This window comes from Archocentrus centrarchus, chromosome 11 (genome assembly GCF_007364275.1).
Source record: "Archocentrus centrarchus isolate MPI-CPG fArcCen1 chromosome 11, fArcCen1, whole genome shotgun sequence".
NCBI lineage: Eukaryota > Metazoa > Chordata > Actinopteri > Cichliformes > Cichlidae > Archocentrus > Archocentrus centrarchus.
The window spans coordinates 35,318,690-35,341,786 of record NC_044356.1 but is presented as its reverse complement, the minus strand read 5'-3'; the positions used below and the strand labels follow the sequence as shown (position 1 = coordinate 35,341,786).

Below are 23,097 nucleotides of genomic sequence, written 5' to 3'. Positions count from 1 at the left end.
TCCAGAGTGGAGCGCTTCAGAAATGCACCGGCTTGCGTTCTCGTGTAAACGCTTGAAACCGGGGTGATTTGAAAACAGGTGACTCGCACATGCGCACTATGGTTGTGACGGCCACAGTTTTCCACGCATGCACGAATTGATAAACAGTACTCGTGGATTCACAAGTGCTTCTTATGCTTTTCTTGTGTTTTTACCATTTTGTAATTCAGCGTTGTGTGCAGCAGCGATCCAACCTCATCGTCAGTCCACACAAACCCTCTCACATTGGCCGTTTTGTAAGTAATGAGCAATTTGCCGCGCTTCCTACTGTCACTCCACGCATGCGCGTCTTGCGTAAACAAGCTTTGCAAAGAGAAAACCAACGCCAACATCGTTTTCATCGTTTCACGTGTCATCGTGTAAATACAGATCGTTTCTGAAACGCTATCGTGTAAACGGAAGGCTGAAATACATCAAAACGACACCGTTTCTAGTGGAAACGGCATCGTGTAAACAGGGCCTGAGTGTGCTGGTCATTTTCTTTTCTCCTCTCTGGCTAACCTGTCCATCTCCCCTTTCAGCTCAAGCACTGTATAACCACATGTATACTAATGCAAATAAAAAGAAAGAAAGAAAGAGCCTATAGACAGTTTATAGTTATCTCTCTTTTCCACTCCTTCTCATTCACACCTTAACCTACCCTCACACACACACATTTACACATTGTAACATCTCCATCTATTTTGTCTCCTTCTCTTTGTTATGGTTATTTGTTTTGTTGTCTGTATCCCTTGCCAAGCTCCTCTTGGCAAAGCAAATATGCCTGGCACAACAGAGCACTCAGACCATGGTTCTGTTTGCTAAAGCTGCCGGACAGGTTTAAAAAAAAGAAAATTTTAAACCTAACCTTATATAATAAATGTCAGATACTTGTATCACTTTCCAGTATCTGTATAAACTCACCAAATAAAAAGACATTGACCCTTCTCTCTTGTTCACTTGTCTCCATAATTTTCCTCATATCTACTTTGATCCTCACACCAAGGCTGCTGCCTTGTGACTAGGCTCTGAGTTCTGGATAGCTTTAGCCACTTTACCTTTGTTAACGTCTTTAAAATGCCCATGACCAGCTGTGACAGTGATTTCAGTGTCTGATTAGGTCTGTTGTTACAACTGTAACCCCCCCTCCAGTTTACATTGGTGAACTTTGTGTTTTTACTGACAGTGAAGAGGTTCATTATTAATGACATGTTAGCGTGTGGGTGTAAGCATGTGTAACAGTAAGGCTTGTAATCAGATATGTGAGACGTTGACCACCTGGTCATCAGTCACAGCCAAGAACACCAGGAAATCAGCAGATTCTGGTGTCAAAGGTAAAAAGGTGTCAAAACACACAAACCATCACAGCTTCCACCATAGCCATGAGGTAGTCAGAGAGCCCATGCTGAGCCCTGTGCACTACATAAAAACAAAAAAACAGAAAGCCAATTATGGACACACTTGCATCAAAACTGAATCATGAAGCAACTGAAGATGGAAGCCTTGTCTGTCAAATCATGTTTTGATTTGCATCACATGTATGGTCAGCAAGGAAGAAGTACTACTACTACTACTACTACTACTACTACTACTTTATTTATAAAGCACTTTAAAAACAACAACAGCTGCAACAACGTGCTGTACAGATACAAATCAACCAACCAATACACTTCAAAACAAGAGAACAAGGACAACAATAAAAGCAAATAAAACACAAACAGGAATAAAAGCAAAGTCTCAACATGTATTAAAAGCCAAAGAATATAAATATATCTTAAGAAGGGTTTTAAAAGTAGACAATAAAGGGGCACTTCTAATATGTAATGGCAGATCGTTCCATAATTTGGGAGCAGCAACGCTAAAAGCTCTGTCTCCCCTGAGCTTCAATTTTGACCTCAGTACCCCCAGGAGCAGCTGATCAGCTGACCTGAGGCAGCGAGCTGGAAGGCATGGGTTACACAGCTCAGAGAGATAAGATGGAGCAAGACCAGGTAAACATTTAAAAACAAATAAGAGAATCTTAAACTGAACTCTGAAACGCACTGGCAGACAGTGTAGTGAAGCCAGGATAGGGGTGAAGTACCCAGCAGGCAGCAGTATCAATGTGACATTCTGGGCAGTGTTACACTGGGAACCTACCCAAAAACAATTGCAAACAATGTAAACTGCTCTATGGCAATAGTATTCTCTGACTGCAGTGGCCTATTTCAGCACCGTAATGCGCTCTGCTACAGTGCTAACAATGTACGCTTTGCAGAATATAACAGAAAGTTAATGCAGCTGACTTTCCATCCAAATTCCAGATCTCAAATCCAATTTAGTACCCTTTGCAATTTTAAGTAAGTGGTTTTAATGTTCAGTAATTAGATTTAGTAATGTGATATCACCAGCTATATATTTTTTGGGGAAGCCTTTATTGAGACAGGAGAGCATACAGAAGACAGGTAAGCTGGGAGAGAGAGCAGGTGGAAGACATGCAGTAAATGGCCTCTGCAATGGCCTTATTAATTGGCCTGCTCAACCCGGTGAGCTATAGTCACGCCCCTATATACATCGATGAGATACAACAACACAAATGCTACGCCAAGGGGCAGCCAGGATGTCAGGTCAGGGAGTATATGACATCATCCCCACACTCTGAGATTGGGTACCAAGCCCCAAGAAGAACTGGTAGGTTGAATGACAGACCAGCCAAAGTGAAAGATCGTGGAAACCTGGACTCTCCATGGCCAATTAACAAGACTACATGAAGTACCCTTTGAAAGTCTACTAATAGATGTGAATGCAGCACTACAGATAATCCCTACTTTGACGAACATTAAAACTAACCAGCTATATACCACAGCAACAGGGATCCTTGAGATACTTGGCTATAATGCCGTATTTCCACTCAGCGCTCGAATCAACACTGGTTTGTTTTCATTACAATTGCGTACCACCTCAGTGTGGGTGGAATTGATACAGCAACGTGGGCAGAAGTCACTTGATGTAATTTGTATGCGACTCAGACACGTCCATTAGCTTGGAGACTTCCTGATACACGTTCTCGTTTCTCGTCTTCCACCAAGCACAGAAACGTCTGCACTTAATTGCTGGATCACACTGCTGGTTTGTGTGTCTCCGTTAACCTTGTCATCAGGTTTTAAAAATGGCGCCTTTGATTTTGGTGAAGGAATCACTCATGATGACACTCTGTGTCCTCCCTGTAAAGCAGGGCTCTTCAACTCCAGGCCTTGAGAGCCCCAGGACAGGAGCTCTCAAGGCCTGGAGTTGAAGAGCCCTGCTGTAAAGGATCCAGTAACCATCACAGTGCCAGATATCCAAGGAGGAGTTCACATATGAAGCGTTGAGCAGCACCAGGCTCTGACATGATCCACAACTACTTGGTAAAGAAGCTAACTGCACTCCATGAGCACCTTGCAGCAAATATTAACCAGCTGGTAAGACCTAAGACACACAAGAAATTGCTGACTGAAGGCAGGGCAGTCCTGACCCCTAAGGATCCCATCAAACTACCAGAAAATAACCTGCCTCAGCACACCATGAAAGCTCCTGTCAGACATCATATCAGCTATGATGAACAGGCACATGGCTCAATACATGACCAGACCACAGAAAGAAATTGGCAGAAATACCAGAGGAGAAAAACACCAGCTACTGGTAGATAGAGCAGTCACTTGAGACTGTAAAACCAGATTGACCAGCCTGTGCACTGCCAACTTTAAGCCAAATGCACAAGTCACCACCAAGTGCAGGACTTACCAAGGAAATGTTCTGTCCCCACTGTTGTTCTGCATAGGCCTGAATCCCCTCAGCCAGATCGTCCACAAGACTGGCTATGGATACTGACAACGGAATGGAGCAACATCAGCCACCTCCTCTACATGGATGACATCGAGCTATATGCCAGGAACAAATGAGACATCAGTTCACTGATTCACACCACTAGGATCTACAGCAATGACATCAAAATGTCATTTGGACTGGAGAAGTGTAGTCGGATGATAAGAAAGAAGGGGAAGGTAGTCAGAACTGAGGTGATTACACTACCAGAAGGCAACATTGCAGACATTGAGAAGAGCTACAAGTACCTTGGAATCCCACATGCACCTCCAAGTCTGAGGCCACGGTCCTCAGCCGGAAAAGCAACTCGTCCCCATGTCAGGGACGAGTTGCTGCCCTAAGTGGAGGAATTTAAGTGTCTCTGGATCTTGTACACAAGTGAAGGAAGAGGGGAACAGGAGACTGACAGACAGATTGGTTCTGTGGCTGCAGCAATGCAGACGCTGTACCAGTCCATTGTGGTGAAGAGGGAGTTTCGCAAAAAAGAGAAGCTGTCGATTTACTGATTTATCTTCATACCTACCCTCACCTATGGTCACGAACTTTGTAAGCTAACTTTAGCAGGTAGCTTATAAAAGAATTTTATAATTGATAAAAGTGGAACTTCATGCAGAACTTCTAACAGGAGACTGAAAAGGGAGAAAGCTTAGATTGCTCAGTGCAGTGCTACTTAAACAAAACTATTTATTCATTTACTTACTTATTAGATTCACAAATATAAATTGAATGTTTGGTGATTTGCAGTGGAAAATGTGTGAAAGGTCATACTGACTAAAAATGTATCAATCTAATTTAGATTTTCCAAACTTGTTCCACCACTAGTTGCAGCTTTGTTTTAGACAGTGAAAATACATCAGCATGAAATGTTAACAAAACATTTGTGAATCACAGAAGTCAAAGTTTTTGTGAAGAAAGCGCCATCTCTTGGTGACACTCTGCAATTGAGGGAAAGGGGTGTGGTCATGCTGGGAAGTAGATACGCCCAGAAGAAGGAGGGGGACTTGGCAACTTTGAGTGGCTTCTACTGTGCCACCAGCAGACAGAAGAAGTGGCTGATATCAAAAAATACTACCAATGGCTGGACAAAGCTAGTCTAGAAGACAGCACAGAGGAACTAATCATGGCACCATACGAACAAGCTCCAAGCACAAGATCGATATAGGCTGGGGTCTACCACACAAGGCAAGACCCTAGGTGCAGAGAAGCCTTGAGACTATACAGCAGATAACAGCAGGGTGTAAGATGCTAGCAGGCAAAGCATAAATGGAACGCCATATCCAAGTGGCTGGCATAGTAGCATACAGGAACATCTGTACCGAGCATGGCCTGGAAGTCTGGCCTGGGATACACCCTCAAGGGTGTTTAAGAATGACTGAGCTAAGATCCTGTGGAACTTCCAAATACATACATACACACTGGCACAGCCCTGATCATCTCAAATTAGTTTCTTGAAAATTATGAGTTCATTGCACTGAAATTGCACGTATCTCAACGCAATAGGAGACGCTCTGAGAATCAGTGGAATGGGAGATTTGCATCATGGATGTTCAGCCAACAAATCTGCAGCAACTGTATGATGTCATCATGTTAACAGGAACCAAAACCTTTGACAGCACCCTTGCTGAATATATACTATGAAGAATTAAGGCAGTTCAGAAAGCCAGAGGGGGTCCAACTCAATACAAGCAAGATATAACTAATGAAGTAGCCAGTGAGTGTATGTACAGTGTGGATGGATAATCCACCCTCTGCACCACTTAGTGGACATAAAACTGAATATATTCTCTAACCAACTGATTCAGCTCTGCTGCCCTAAGGACAGATACACCAGGTCCATCACTGCTCATTCAATCTCTTTACAGTTTATCACATCTGTCTAGCAAGTAATCATCAGTTGTTCCATTTTAAGTTTTTGCCATTTTAAAATATGCTTTGCTTATCATTTTGAAATGTTTTCCTTGGTATAATTATGATGAGAATTATTATTAATGCTATTATTATTACCTGCTGTAACAAAGTTAGTTTGCTGCACCTGGTGATTCCAAATATATTTTATGAAGTATCTGTGACAAATACATAGACTTATCCCTGACTCATTTATGTCCAAATCTTATTCCAAGCTCTGCATTACTGGCACATTGCCATACTGAAATAATGCCATAGCTTACCTTCATGGACAGTCACCCCACAGTTGTCACACTGAATGATTTCATCTGCATCTTCACTGTTGTCTCCTAGACAAACGCAGCAGATGAGAATGTGTTGTGTGCTCCAGGTCTGCGAGCGGTCCTGCAAAGCACCCTGAGGAATAAGGGAAGAGACTCACAGTAAAGCCACTCATCACTGCCCCATCCCTCTATTCTGATAACAGATCCAGTGACTGTCACACACAGAATCTGTCAAGTCAATTCTCCTGGATTCACTCTGGTAACATTAAAACCTCTCATTAGATTATAAGTGTATTTTGATATTATGGAGCACCATGCAGAACTGCCAATGTAAAAGTCAGCTGTCCGATTTATCTGCATCAATCAAGATCTGACTGAAATTGAGTACAGCTTTAAAAAGGCAAATCAAACTTTTATCATTAACTACTTAGAAATTACAGCTGTTTGTACATGGTCCCTGCATTTTCACATGCTCAAAAGTAATTGGACAGTTGCTTGACTAATGTCCAGGTGTACCGTCTTCAAAAGAAGCAATACTTGGCAAGTTCAGCAACACCAAATGGCCTGGAAGTTAATTAAAGTAGATGAAGTTTTCTCTGGTGAACAAAAGCCTCTTCACAATATCCCGCCACATCAGGATCAAGTCACTGAGGATAAATACAAAGAAGAGCTGCACATTTTAATCTTGATCACAATTTTAGCTTACCGCTATTAAATGAATGTGATAGAAAAAAATGTGTACACTCTCAACAAAACACAAAGCAAATCAAGCAGTCCCTAAATCACTGCCCGACCACGTGCCTGTATCTGCTAGTCACAGCTGTTCCCTGCACTATGCAGCTTGAAGTTTCTGGATGAGTAACACAGTGTTAAAAGACAGATACACAACAAAATTAAAATATCTGGCACAGAAAAAGGAGAAGAGTTTATACCTCGAAGTTGTCCATCATGTGCTCTGGGAATACTTTAGATTTACCAGATGTTAACCAAGAAGAAATCATATGTAAAGAACGCTGTAGAGCTGTGTGTGAACCCCCAACCAACACACAACTAACTTATTCAACCACCTGAAGGCATGAAGGCCAAGAAAAACAATGCAGTGGTTACTAAGGACATGTTCAACATCAATTCAGTTGTCCTTAAGAACAAGTCTGTGCAATGCATCTGCGTATCCATCCAGCATTCAAAGACACACTGAAATCACCAAGGCAGTCACACTCCATTTACCCAATTATGTTGTCCAAATGTGTCCAATAAATGCACAAAAGCACGCAGCTGAAATGTCTTTTTTTTAAACATATTTTTCAAACTTAAATGTTCCAGATCAAACAAAATGAGAATTTCATTTATTAAAGTGAAAAAAGCTATCCAAACCTACTTGGTCTTATGTTAAAAAAGTAACTTCAATCATGAATTAACTGGGATTAGCCATATTTTTTAGAAAGTTCAATTTCACTAGCCACACCCAGGCCTGTTTACTGCCAGACCTGTTAATTAAGAGATCACTTCAACAGATCCTGACAAAGTGAAGTAGGCTAAAATACCTCAAAAAGCAACACATCATGCTACAATCTAAAGAAACAGCTAAAAAGCAAAGATTTACAAACCATGGTAAGAGCTATTACTGACAAATGGAGAAAATTTGGAACAGTGGTGATAAATGAAATTACATTTATGTCACAGGTCATGCGCAAGAAAAAACAATCACGAGCAAATAATTCCATTTCACAGGCGCATGTATTCATTGCCAAGTTGCTGCAGTTTCATGCTCTCACAGGTAAATCTCTGTGCTTGGAGATGAATCCTGCTCTCTGGAATAAACTGACTTTTGACTGTTTGGAGGCCAAAGCCCAAAAAAAGAGGTTGGTCACTTTGAAAGACAGTTCAGGTTACTGCGTTAAACCGAGTTACACCGTGGTAACAACACAAGCACTGTTTTAAACCCTATTTGCTTACATTTTGGAAATAAGGTTTGCTGAATTAACAGTTATTGCTCTCCATGTAGCAGTGGAAATACTGACAGCTGTCACTGGATTACTTTAATGCTGAATAAATCTTTAAGACCAGAGGATTCAAAGACACATTCTGCAGCCTCTACACTCCTGTCCCATTCATCTGTTATACAATATCATATAACTTTTGTATTAAAAAAAAAACTCATAACGAGGATCAGGAAAGAAAGTAGCAATTATAACGTAGACCAAAACACAGACATTTAAACCTGCCAACAAAAAGTTGCTCAGTCTGCAGCAAACACATGTAACTTCACACGCCATGACTGGATGAGTGCTTCAAAAAATACCTTATAATTCTTCAGCTTTTAAGACTTTTTCAGTATCAAAGTGAAGCCAGTGATAATTCAGTGCACACACTGGTGCACAGCAGCATTAAACTTCATTTTGAGAATGAAAAAAATAATATATCAACAAATCCTACTTCACTGTTTATTGAAACAGTACTTTTACTAATAACCACAGATCTAAGTATTTACTGGTAACACTTCTTCAATATTGTTCTTGCTAGTCTCTTTATGAACACTATCAAGATTTGTAAATAAATAATATATAAACTTGTACCAAGTTTATAAAATTGTACCAGAATTATGTAACAGTGACAGGGTAGAAAGACTTTTTTACATTTTTTTCTCCTGTCCACTACACAAACTGACTGTTCAGAGAACCTGTAATATTATCTGGATTAACTATTGTAGTGGATCCTGAACCCACAGTGAGTGGAGCTCTGGAGCTCTACAGCCAGATGTGTACGCCTGTGTTTCACTAAGTGACCATAAGCACATTATTCATTTGTTCAACGTTTGAAAAATTCAGTTTAATCAGTTGACTACAAAAGCTGTTTTTCCTTCTTAGGAAGGTTGTGTGCCCCTTGTTATGGTGATTTTAAAAATCATAAAAGATACATGATGATGTACAACATCATTTCTAATATTAAAATCTGTTTGATGATGAAGGCAGTGCCCTGGTGTAACAAGTATGCAAAAAACTAGGAACTCAGGAAGGGGGAAAATATATTTTCACAGGACCGTAGAACTGTGAAAATAATCGTAGCCAAAATATATTTTGGCTACGATTATTATGATTCACAAAGATTATGCATGTACAATGAATGGATTGAAAAACTCAACTACATTTTAATTAACAGGAATGTTAGTTCCAGGAATATTAATTTCTGTTAATCTAGGGCTGCAACTAAGGACAATTTTGATAGTCGATTAGTCAGCGACTATTGAAACGATTAGTCGACTAATCGGATTATGAATCACAATTATGAAATGACAATTATTTAGCTTTCAGTTTTTACATTTAGCATAAGGTTATTTAAACACATGGAAGATGGATACTTCATCTGCTGATATAACTTTAACTGTCCATTTTTCCAACCATAAAAAATATATAGTACTTTTTCGTCCCTGTAAAACAAAGTTGGCACAGTTTCATCAGTAGCCCCAATGACTAAACATGCCAGCACATGTGAAGCTCACCAGAGATAGACGAACAGGAAGACACCTCACTCCTTGGATCATCTAACATGCCGTGTTCTTTCACCAGTAGCCGCTAAACGTGTCGCTGAATGCTGTTGCTCATGTGTGAGGCTCACCAGAGAGATGGACAGGAAGAGGTCTCACTCCGTTAAAAAAAAAATCTCCAGTAATAAAAAACGACTATTACCGACAATTAAAGTCGTCATCAACTATTTTTATTGTCGATTATTGTCGACAATGTCGACTAATCGTTGCAGCCCTATTGCTGACAACTGCTGTCTCACAAAAAGAAGATCCTGGTTCAAATCCACGATCTGGTTTGGGTCTTTCTCTGTGGAGTTTCCATGTTCCACGTGTCTGCGTGGGTTCTCTTGGGTACTCTGGCTTCCTCCCACAGTCCAAAGACATGCACTTAGTGGGGTTAGATTAATTGTGATTCTGAATTGGGAGTGTGTGTTGGCCCTGCGACAGATTGGCGGCCTGTCCAGGGCGTACCCTGCTTCTTGCCCTATAGCAACTGGGATAGGCTAAAGGCTCCCTGCGACCCTAAATTGGATAAGTGGAGAGATAGATGGATGGATGGAGACCAATGCAGAAATGAAGGCAATACCCTGTTTTTGTGTTAAGTTTTAGTGCAATTTTTTTCTAAGATATGTACTGAATTTTGAGATGTTCACAATTCCCAGACCACGATACGACTGTAAATGGCTTCAGGACTTTTTGGGCAGACAGGAAAGTTAATCTGAGCAGCAGAAGAGATGTGGATACAAACTGGTGTAATGCAGGACATTGTACAAATTATTATTAATAATGCTTCTGTGACCTGAATACCAAACTCTGATTTGTTTTCTCTGGCTAGATCGCTGTTTCACCGCAATTTGCAATCCACCACTGGGCACAGCCAGCTTCATTCACAATGTGCACACACGATCTCACAACGGTCCTGTTTACACATGATTTTGTGAGGTTATAGAAAGCAAAATGGCGACCAGCGTGAACGCGAGGGGGAAGAAGAGGAAAAAAGGAAGCTCAAATGACAATTTCGGGCTTCTTATTAAATATAACATGATGTCATTACTGTCGTAGTTAGTGGCTTGGATTAAAAACGTGATAGTTCATGCTGACAACGTGATGACAGATATTCCAACGTAGGAAGTGCTGTCAGCAGATGATTGAATCGATAAAACACTTGGATTATAAAGTTTTTCCTTTGTACGCTTTTTATGTGATTTCTGCAAACCCATGAGCGAAAGGAAATGGCACTCTGGGACACGCTGAATGCACGATATGTAAGTATAACTCTTCTGGTTTATATGTAAGTCAAGCTGGTACCAAACGACCACTTGCTGCTAATAAGTAGCTAACTGTGACGATAGTGATCCATTCCAGCACCTAACAAAAGAAATTCTCAGCCCGACATGACGGCACCTCAACAAGGCCCAGTCACGTGATCAGGCGCTAGCTAGAACCCTGATTGCAAAACCATTAAAAATTCCTGTGAGACCCTCAATCATATGCTGGCTTACTAAAACAGCAGTCTGTCAAAGATTTGACAAAACCTGCGTTAATGCAATATATTTGTTTAACTCCCTAAAAGCTGTAAGTCTGCAATTCAAAACACCTTTAGCTGATTCGTTGCTGATTAATTTTTGCCGAGAGGGACAAACTGCGAAAACAATGTCCCAATACTTCTGGACATGACTGTGTAGATGTACGACAGTTGATGTATGACAAGCATACTGATCAGGAATTCAGTGCTGTCCTGCTGTTGGCATTTCAAACAAAATATTTTTCAAATTAAGAGCCCCAAACTACATTACTTTTCTCAAACCCATTGTTCACACTGCTCTGATTTCCTATCAGTATCTATTACTGTCTGGACACCAACATCACAAAGGCGATAGTGGTGTCCAGTGAAAGCAATGCCTTTTCATGGTCCCAGTTTATTGAATATGGGTAAGATACAAATTTGAAATACATGTACATTTTAATGAAATGCAATGGAAAAATTAGTGTTTTCTGTGAACTCTGAAATTCGATAGCTCTCAAACTGCAAATATTGCCTTTCTTTGAAGAAATATAGCACAAATACCTTCAGATTTGATGTCAACCAACTTCTAAAATGATTGCAACTATGCCCAGGTATCTTATGTCTTTACTTTTCCCTGAACACTGCCACTTATATTCCACTGCTAGCTGAAAAACATGTCTACCATTTGGTGCTGGGCAGGTGAAGCAATGTGAAGACAGTGGTGTTTACAGCTCACATAACCAAAACAATAAGCTTGTTTTAAAGAGGAGGAAAATCTCAGAGTTGACATTCATTTTCAACAAGTTTTTTAACCATCATACTACACACAACCCAGCTAGCTAGCTAAGAAGATTAATGGATGGATTAAATGAAGGTTTCTGGCTAAACTAGTAGCTTGATTTAGGAAACACTAGTCTGATCTTATAAGACAGGAGTTGTACTCACCTCGTTGCCCTTTCCCTGGGACATGCCGTCATTGGTCAGCTCTTCATCAAAAGCACTGCTGCTTTTTGTCTTCTTTTTGGACTTCTTCACCTGTTTGTCACTATCACTGCTACTATTGATGTTGTCATCACCATCTTCCTTGTCATCTTCCTTGTCATCGTCCTCTTCATCATCATCGTCGTCATCATCATCGTCATCATCATCGTTGTCGTCATCATCATCACTAGCACTTCCACAATCCTCTTCATCCGTGTCTCCTTTCTGAGCAGCTGCTTTGCCTTTCTTCTTCCCTGCTGTGGGTCTCCAGTCATTATCATCTTCACTATCATAGTCGTCCATCTCATTCAGTTCTTCCATGGTAGTGAAGTCCAGCAGGGGGCGGTTCCTGCGGAAATTCCATTTCTTGGGCTCAGCCTGAGACTCTTCAACATTCACACTGTTGGATCCAGACATTGAGGCAGATTCAGCTCCAGCAGCCGCATCAGGCTCTGGCTCTGACATTTTTTTGCTCTTCCGTCTTCCTTTGGGTGGGGTGACAGTGGAATTGTCTTTGGTGGAGCTGTCTGAGGATGGCTGCTGTTTGCTCTTTTCCTCATCCTCGGTTAAGTTATCCTCAGCAGCTAGGTCTTTGGCCTCCTCCTCATCTATGCCATCATCTGCAGAAGCAGCGTTGTCTGAGTCACTTTCTGAACCTGCTGCACTCACTTTAGACCCTTCTTCATCACTGCCATTGCCTGTGCCCTCTGACCCTGTCACAACAGAGAAACAAGTGTCCATGAGCTCAATGAAAAGCCTACAGTTGCTCCAGCAGAATCCACAGTGTGCAGGCAGGTCTGTTTAAAATCATGTCTGTTTAAAATCAAGCGTTTCACTTGTGTAGTTATATGCCCAAAATTGTAAACCCCCAAAAGAAGGACTAACAGGTTATTAAATGATTATTTCTCTTTAGTGGTAGTTAGGCTGATGTTGCAATTTAATTGGTGCAATATATTCGCTTAGAAAGTGCAGTCCTATAATGTTTCAAATAAAACAACTCAAGTTGGATTTTTTTTTTTTAAAAAAAGGAAAAAGAAAAATGAAAGACTAAAGATGAACAACAGGTAGAGTTAGATTTGTTTTAGACTGCATTTTTTCTTTTATAATGTTCAGGGCATTCACAGTGATGTTGACATGACTGACATAATAAGAATGAAGAAACAGACTAAAGACGAGTTTCAGGCTAATTGGATCAAAATATAAAGTCCTAAAAAAAGAGTTTTCATAGGAAGCAATTAAGTCCTATGAAAAACTAAGTACACTCTTACTGTTTCCATAGGAATTAAGAGGGTAAGTAGCAGCCAGACGCTTCTAATCAAATGCACGATTAATTGATCATCAGCAAGTGCGGAAACCTTTATAAATGCAGATGTTTTGGTAGTTTGATGGTCTGCAGTATTCAAGTACGTGTTAAAACAATCTTCCCAGGAATGGATGTGCCAACAAATTTACCTCAATGCTCAGAGAAATTGCAAAACACCCAAAAGCTACAGCTCAGACTCCATAGGCCCCAGTTTTCATGTTAAAATTTCTGAAACAATATTATTTGGACATATGAGACCAAAGTGGAGATGTTTGAGCATAATGCCACATTTGGCAAACCCCAAAGTGTATATTAGCACAAACACCTCATACCATCTGTCCAGCAAAGTGGTGGAGTGATGATCTGGATTTGTTTTGGAGTCACAGGACCTGGCTGTCTGACAGTCACTGAGTGGACCATGAACTCATCTGTATACCAAAGTGTTAAATGTGAGGTCATCTGTCTAACAGCTAAAGCTTGGCTACAGGTTTAATGTAGCTCTTGGGTAATGTAACATGACAATGATCCAAAGCCCACCAACAAATCTACTACACAGTGGCCATAAACAAATGCCTGCAAACTTTGATGAACTGAAGCAATATTGTAAAGAGTGGGTTAAATTCCCTCCACAACAGAGACTTATAATGTCATACAGAAAACAATTACTTCAAGTTATTGTTGCTAAAGGTGGTTCTATGAGTGACTGAATCATAGGTGTACTTTATTTTTGAACAAACTATGACATATGGCCTTTCTGATATAGCAACCCTCAAAAGGAAACATGTTGCAAACTCAGGAAAATAAAGTGCTTCTCAGACTGCTACCTTCCATAGCAGAAAATCTATTAGCCCATTTATAAATTTGTTCATCTGTTTACATTCAAGAAATATGTGGAATCTCCTTTCAAAAAGTTAAATGTAGACACGTCAAATAACAGAAATTATATCATTGACAGAGGCCTGTTTCTAAAGGTTTCTGGAAGATGTTAATAAGCCTGTGCTAAAAATTCCTACATTAGTAACAAGAAAAAGTAACAAGAACCAACTTATTCCACATATTAGATACATAGATGACTGCAAGGTTAAAACTAATTTGTTCAGAAACTTGTAAAGTGAAATGGAAAACAAACCACAGCAGCAACAAAAAAGAAAGAAACAAACAAAGAAAGTACTAGTCCACCCACAGAAAAACCCAGAACTGGTAGGGGCGCACAACATATCTCATCATCTTGGTCTTGCTGGTATTAACAGCCAGATTTGTGCTACAGGTTAAAAATCTCCTGGAATGGTTTTCCCACAGCCTCGACCTCAACCCTACTGAAAATGTGTGGACTATGCTTAAAAACCGGGTGCGTACTAGGAAACCAACCAATTTAAACGAACTCTACCAATTCTGTCAGAGTGGTCAAATATCCAGCTAGAATTATGTCAGAATCTTACTGATTGCAACCAAAAGCATCTGATCAAGATACAACTTGCTAAAGGACATCTAACCAAATATTATTGGGGGCGGATGTATACTTTTGACCCTGTGTGGATTAGAGAAAATCCAAAATAAATTTAAACTTGTGCAGGCAATTCTTGTTTTTTAAAGACTTAAAAGATGTATGCTGTACAATCGCACCACCCTGGAAGAAGAACAGTTCAAAGAAATCTTTTTTTTTTCTTTCAAAGAAATCTTTTTTTTTTCTTTCAAAGAAATCTTTAAAAGCCCAAACTTACCATGGGATTCATGCCCATGAGTTTATGTAACCTTTTGACCATAACTGTATTTAAATGTTACTGCTTCAGCAGAAAATCTAGTTGCACTATAGTATGTTGTAAAAGATTCAATAAAAATGTGGCACTTAGAGCCAATTTTCTGAATAGAATGCCTTTTTTTCTCATTATACAGAATGTACAATGAGATTGGAAGGCCACTCCTGTTTCAGTGCCACATTATAGAAAGTTCACACATAAATATGTATAAAATAAAATAGAATGTTTAAAAAAATAAAAGAGATAAATAAATAAATATATACATAAACCCTTAATATAAGAATTACTTGCTATGGTGATCTATGTATATAAAGAGGGAGCCACCTCAGTGAAATTGAAAACAAAAGCTTGACAGACACCTCACCAATTCATTCATCTCACTTCATAGTGCACCTCTCACAGGAAGCTTGGCTAGAATTTGTAAAGCTGAAACAAGTCACTTTCAGCAACTTGTTCTCTTAATTTTGCTCGTAACAGTTTCCCAAGTATGTTGCATGAATATTAAGTAGTGCATTCTCTGAGATGGAAAAACTCATTATGATAGATATGTTATAGCAGTTGCAAATGTGTCATCTGAAAGTGGATTTAGCACAAAAATTAAGATTAAAAGCAAAATTTAGAATTCACTGAGTAACACAAGCATGGAGGCAAATGGACAGAAAGTCATGAGAAGAAAGGCTAAGAACCCTGATGCAGCTCAGTGAGATAGCCACAAACCTTTTGGTGTAAAATATTTTGACTGTTCATTTGGAAACCAGAAAAATAAGTAAACTGCATGTAATTAATACTGTTAGACATTACAAGGGCCATACTTACCTGAAGCATCTCCCACTTCAAAGTCACTGTCATCCGAGCTGTCATAATCCAAAGCATCAAGGAGAGAGGCAGCAAGTGGTTTCACCTGCCTTCGCTTTAAACTTCGATCCACTACACAGGAGAGTCCCAGAAAACGACAAAAATACAACATTTGAGTAAGCCTTTATGAACAGGATAACAGTAAACTCTGCTCTGAACCCTGCATAAGCACTTTTGCGCAGGACCCAACAATGAATCTATGCAGCTGCAAAAAATATTCAGCAGACCAACATCCAATTACTTCTGAGTCCTTACCATTTGGGTACCCTGTGTTCAAAGGGCAGCAACTAAAGATTATTTTGGTAGTTGTCAGTTATTTTATTGATTATTCGATTAGTCAATGATTATTTCAATCTTACCTCACCTGTTCAAGCCTGCCCACCTGTTAACATCACTTTGTTGGCTCTTATCACAATTAAAATGTTGACCCAAAAAAATACGAGTTTGAAATTAATCCAGTGTATTTTAACGTTAATGTGACCATCACAATAAATATCAAATAAACAATACATATTAAAGTGAATGCAATTTTTATTTTTAAATGAAAATATAATGTGCAAATAAATAAAAATGGCCTCTGTCCAAAAGTTTAAAAAAGGCTTCAAATTAAATCAAAAAGATTTTTCCCATCCAAAACAGCTGAAGCGTGCGTGGTTTTAGAATATGATGCATCGACATTAAAATTCCACGTCGACTAATTTTTGTAGTTGACATAATTGATTATGTCGACGAATCATTGCAGCCTGAACCAACTGCTTCTGAACACATCCAAGATGATATTATCATGGGAGACTTTAACAAGGCCAACTTAAAGACTGTACTCCTGAAATTCCACCAACATGTCAAAGAGGGGAGAACACTCTTGACCATATTTACTCCAACATTAAGCACACTTACAGAGCCAAACCCCTCCCCCACCCCGGCGAGTCCGACTATCTTTCCCTGCTGCTCACCCCAGCATAGACCCCCCTCAGATGGAGAGCCAGGCCTACTGTAAAAACCATTACAACCTGGCCTGAAAACGCACTCTCCGACCTACAGGACTGCTTTGCATACACAGACTGGGACTTATTCGAACACGAGGACCTAGAAACATTCACAGGGACGGTACTGGACTACATTAAGTTCTGTATCGGAAATGTGACTGTCAGCAAAAACATCCGGGTTTTCCCTAACCAGAAACCCTGGATGAACAGCCAGGTCCGTTCACTCCTCAAAACCCGTGATGCTGCCTTCAGGTCGGGCGACAGAGCTCTGTACAGTGCTGCTCGAGCTGACCTGAAAAGAGGAATTAAAAAAGCCAAAACGGACTACAGGAGGAGAATAGAGTCCCATCTGTCCAGCAATAACACACGGGAGGTGTGGCAGGGCATTCAGAACATCACAAACTTCAGAGGCTGTGATGTGACTGCAGGAGACCTGAGTGTGTCACTAGCAGAGGAACTTAACTGTTTCTTTGCTCGCTTTGAGATGCCTCAGGACCACCCATCTGCTCCAGTCCTGCCCCCCCCCCACCAGGCTGCACCCCACTCACCGTCCAGGAGCATGAGGTACGGCGCGTGCTCCTGGCAGTGAACCCCAGGAAGGCTGCCGGACCAGACGGAGTACCTGGCAAGGTGATCAGAGCGTGTGCCCACCAGCTCACCCTGATTCTCACCAGGATTTTCAACCTCTCCCTGGCCCAAGCAGTGATCCCCCCCTGCCTAAAAACAGCCACAATCATCCCCGTGCCCAAAAGGTCATCTGTCACCAGCCTAAATGATTACCGCCCTGTGGCCCTCACACCGGTAATCATGAAGTGCTTTGAGAGGCTGGTTCTCCAGCACATCAAAGACCATCTGCCCCCCACTTTCGACACCCATCAGTTTGCATATCGAGCAAACAGATCCACAGAGGACGCCATCGCTGTAGCTCTCCACTCTGTGTTGAGCCACTTGGAGCAGCAGCAGAGCTACGCTCGCATGCTCTTTGTGGATTACAGCTCAGCGTTCAACACAATCATCCCGGACATTCTCACCACCAAACTACATACCATGGGCCTCCCCCCTCTCACATGTTCCTGGATCAAGGACTTCTTAACCAACCGGCCCCAGACTGTGAGACTTGGCCCCCATCTCTCCTCCACCCGCACACTGAGCACTGGCTCCCCACAGGGCTGTGTGCTGAGCCCCCTCCTGTACTGCCTCTACACCCATGACTGCAGTCCGGCCCACAATAACAACCTCATCGTCAAATTTGCTGACGACACCACAGTGGTCGGACTCATCTCGAGGGGAGATGAGGCAGCTTACAGAGAGGAGGTTCTGAAGTTGACAGCCTGGTGTTCAGAGAACAACCTGGTACTGAACACCATGAAAACCAAAGAGATCATCATCGACTTCAGGAAGCACAGGACTGACCCAGCCCCCCCTCTACATCAACGCCGAGCGTGTGGAGAGGGTCCACACCTTCAGGTTTCTCGGTGTCCTCATCTCTGCTGATCTCTCTTGGTCAGATAACATCACAGCTGTTATCAAGAAGGCTCAGCAGCGACTTCACTTCCTGAGGGTCCTCAGGAAGAGCAACTTGGACTCAAACCTGCTGCTGACCTTCTACCCCTCATCCATTCAGCTGCACTGAGGCAGACAGGGTCAGGCTACAGAGGGTAGTCAAGACAGCACAGAGAATTGTTGGCTGCCCTCTCCCCTCCCTGATGGACATCTACACCTCGCGCTGCCTCAGCAGAGCCAGAAACATCATCAAGGACAGTTCACACCCTGGCTTTGACCTGTTTGACCTGCTGCCCTCTGGCAGGAGCTACAGGAGCATCAAAGCCAGAACAAACAGAAGAACAGTTTCTTCACCAGAGCAACACCACCCTGAACTCACACACTCTAACTGTGCAACACCCACATCTCTGCGCAATATTATATCATTCATACTGAACAATATCTATCACTCCTATATTGTGTAATATCCAATATTCATTCACCAAGTGCAAAACTCACAATCTTCATTATTATATGTATACACTTATATGCATACTTTTGCATATTTTTTATATCGTATATATTTTTATACATTCTCTTATTTTCTGTATTTTTAATACATTTTATTTTCTGTATATTTTATACATACTGTTTTATTTTCTGTATATTTTTATATTACTATATTTTTATTTTAGAAAGCTTGACTCATTGCACGTCCTGTATAATGACAATAAAGGCATTCTATTCTATTTATTTCTTGAGGAGATTGGGATCCTTCAACATCTGCAGAAAACTACTGCAGATGTTCTACCAATCTCTCTTCCATGCGGTGGCGTGCTGGGGAGGCAGCATCAGGAAGAGAGACGTGCTGAGGCTAGATAATTTGGTCAGGCAGGCTGGATCAGTGGTCGTAGTGGAGCTGGACTTTGATACAGTGGCAGCAAGAAGGACACTGGACAAACTGCTCTCTTTCACGGAAAATGACAGTCACCCATTACACCCCAGTATAATAAAACAGAGGAGTATGTTCAGTGGAAGGCTGCTCTCACAGAACTGCTCAAAGGACAGATTTAAGAAACCATTTGTTCCAAGAGCATCAGACTCTTTAATGCTTCACTTGCGGGGGGGGGGGGGGGGGGGGGGGGGGTAGCAATAACATACAATCATTATTACATGTTGATATTTGGCACTCTATAAATCAGACACTTTATCACTTTACTACTGTATATTACTACACTGCATTGTTTGCACATCTGCCTCAGCACATTTGTATATGTATACTGCACTACCGCACTCATTCATATCCCTGTATTCTTTGTTTTGTTTTCAGAGCACTAAGCCCCTGTACAGCTTAGTACAGTTTGCATAATATTATAGTTTGTTAGTCTGTATTGTTAGTATAGTTTGTATAATTTATACCTCCATTGTTTGTATTCTATTTATTGTGCATATTAAGGTGCTGGACGCCCTAATTTCCTTCAAGGTCAATAAAGTATATGTCTATCTAACTAATAGTGAATAATTCTGATACCACACTGGTGATACTCAGCCAGGCGCAGAGCTGGGAGACCAACCGCTGGCTAGAACCCTGATTTTTATGTTTTGACCAGAAGCCAGTCTGCATTCACTGTGGCGAATACCTTGAGGTAGATCCCAGCAATGAACCATACCCCCAGTGCAAGGACTGCGTCCAGCCTGCAGCAAAGACAAAGTCATCTGCCTAACCCTTTGGAGAAAGGTCTAGAGTTCATCTGAGCAGTTCTGACTATCCAAAAAACTAGGTTTCATGGCATTCACACCATAATAGCCAAGCCTCTCCACCCTGAAGATCAAAGGGAGTGAGTTCCATTAAGGAGAAGGGCTGAAACGATTCATCAACGTAATCGATGACGTCGACAACAAAAATTAGTCGATGTGGAATTTTAACATTGACACATCATATTTTAAAACCCATCTATCCATTTTCTTCCACTTGTGACTTTGTAACTGCAGTACACTACAGGAACAAATGGGGGCAGTATTGCATCCGTTGTCTGTCAACAACAACAATGCTAATGAAGAAGAACACAACAGAACATCAAAATGAAGGTGGACCAGAGAGGAGGGTGGAGAAAATGAAAGAAAATGGAGACAGACTGTCAAAGGTGTGGGAGCATTTCACATAAAACAAAAATAGCTGAATGCAGACTGTGCGAAGCAGAGCTTTCCTTCCACGGCAGCATCACTGCAATGCTGAGCAATTCAAACGCTGGCACCCTGGAGCTGTGACATCAGCTCTGGTTTTAGTGTGATACCCCTGATAACGTTTGTACAGTACTGTTTCTGTTAGTTTATCTGTCGGAAGGTCTCATGGATGATGTCTGCTAAGCAGCACCATTTCAGTTAAGTTAGTTAGGACAATAGGAGCAGCTATGTTGTCTCCTATTTTTTTTTCCTCACATTAACATAAGCGTTCATTCTGAATAGTAAACCCTTCATGAACTGAATCATCTGTAAACGTTTCAGGTGTTTTGGACAGAAAAATCTTTCTGATTTAATTTGAAGCCCTATTTGAACTTTTGGAGAGAGGCCATTTTTATTTAATTATTTGCACATAATATTTCCATTAAAAAATAAAAAATTGCATTCATTTTAATATGCATTATTTATTTGATATTTATTTTGATGGTCACGGTAATGTTAAAATAAATTGGATTAGTTTCAAACTTGTATTTTTAATGGTTCATTATTTTAACTGTGAGAAGAGACAACAAGGTGATGTTAACAGGTGGGCAGGCTTGAACAGGTGAGGTAAGATTGAAATAATCATTGACTAATCGAAAAAAAATTGCCAGATTAGTGACTACCCAAATAATCATTAGTTGCAGCCCTATTAAGGAGCGTATTAGACTGAGTTGTGTTTTGTTTACATATGGGTTGTGATAGGAATACCATGGGCCGTCTTTGTGTGAAGTTTTTCAAGGTGTTAAAATCCTGTGTGGTTGAGTTTAAGCTACCTAATGTAGTACACTTAACTTAACTAGCACACCGCTGACCGAAAATAGCTCCTACCAGGTCTACGAACTGAATGTCTTTATCACCAAATAGGGAATACCCATACAGGCTAGATAATACTTTCAGACCACTTTCACTAGGCTTCATTTGCCATTTTTACAGTAATGAATAATGAAACAAAGCCTCAGATGTTCTTGGACGGTAATCTAATATTTTCATTCCCATGGCCTTAGCTACGCAGCTTACCTATTAGCAAACTGTTAGCTACAGATTCGCAGTGGTACTCTTTGTTTATTATCAACTGCAGTGCCTGTTTTGTTTTCACGGTCAGTAAATAATGATACACGCTTGAAAGAAATAAAGAAGCTACGATATCCGCCTCAAACAGCCTCAGAGGCACACTTACCTGCAGGTCTGTCAAGTACGGTAGCTAATCGTGTTTAGCATTAGCAGTACTAATATTATGATGTTCTAATTGAATTCTTAATGTCGTCATGCTTTTAATGTAGCTACGGGTACGATTAAAAGCATTAAAGGGAAAGATCCCGGTTAATGCGTAAACATCAGGCCAAGTTAATGCAAAACTGTAAGTAAAACAGCAGCGTTAGCATTTAGCATACCAACAACACCATTGCTAGTCACAAAGCATAGCAAAGCTAGCTAACTAACTAGCAGCAATTCCAGCGAGCACATAACTGTTCATTGTGCCGGACGGTAAATACAACTTGACGATATATGAAAATGACAATGTAGAAGGAAAGACTCACTCTAGTTCGCGTTTACTACGAGAAAAGAGACAGGTGTCCTATTAGAAGCATGGTATCAGGACAATGGCGAACACCGTGGTGACGTACTGTGCTGACGGATGGTCACGGGGACAGTTAATAAAATAAAATATGATGTTTACATGAGATTTAGTGAATAAAAATGATCAGTATCTGAGCTGATAAGCGTTATTATCTCAGTTGTGTATAGAGTGCCTGTAGGCGTACTATAAATGAATGCGAAGTTTGGAACCATAATAAATATTAAGATAGCTCCCGCTCGCTGTACAGAATCTATTTGTAGCTCAACAAAATAAAATGGAATGTGACAAGACAAAAATCTCTAAATCTCTCTATGTAATGTCTCTCTAGTCTCTCTCAGTGAAAAATTACATAACATAAAGGAGTTTAATTAAATAGAAAAATATACAGGATCTTATTCAAAAGCTCAGTGAGTAAAGGTAAGAGATGCACATGCACCCAGACATCTAAGTGATGTAAAAGAAAATACGATTCATCCGACCAGGCTACCTTCTTCCATTGCTGTGTGGTCCAATTCTGACGCTCATGTGCCTATTGCTGGTGTTTTCAGCAATGGACAGGGGTCAACATGAGCACCCTGACTGCTCTGAGGCTGCAGCCCCATACACAACAAACTATGATGCATTGTGATTTCTGACACCTTTCTAACAGAACCAGCATTAACATTTTCAGCAGTTTGTGCTACAGTACCTTGTATGTTGGCCAGGCTTTGCTCCCCACATGCATCAGTGAGCCCTGATGGGCCATGACCCTGTCGCTGGTTCCCCACTGTTCCTTCCTTGGACTACATTTAATCGATACAGACCAGGAACGGCCCCACAAAAGCTACAGTTCTGGACCCAGTTCTCTGACCCAGTGTGTAGCATTCCCAATT

General features: G+C 40.8%; 1 protein-coding gene across 4 annotated transcripts in view; it reads right to left on the bottom strand.

Moving 5' to 3' along the window:
* The window catches only part of phf14 (PHD finger protein 14), a 160,024-nt gene extending 137,734 nt beyond the window's left edge, over positions 1-22,290 (bottom strand). For all 4 annotated transcript variants that reach the window (XR_004020551.1, XM_030740638.1, XM_030740639.1 and 1 more), the window contains exons 1-4: positions 22,185-22,290; positions 15,917-16,027; positions 12,005-12,753; positions 6,030-6,162 (exon numbers count right to left, since the gene is read on the bottom strand). Coding sequence is in view for 3 of the 4 variants with exons in the window: in XM_030740638.1 (XP_030596498.1) it covers positions 6,030-6,162; positions 12,005-12,753; positions 15,917-16,027; position 22,185 (994 nt within the window). In the remaining variant the exon portion in view is untranslated. The remainder of the gene's footprint in view (positions 1-6,029; positions 6,163-12,004; positions 12,754-15,916; positions 16,028-22,184) is intronic.
* Between the last annotated feature and the right edge of the window lie 807 nt (positions 22,291-23,097).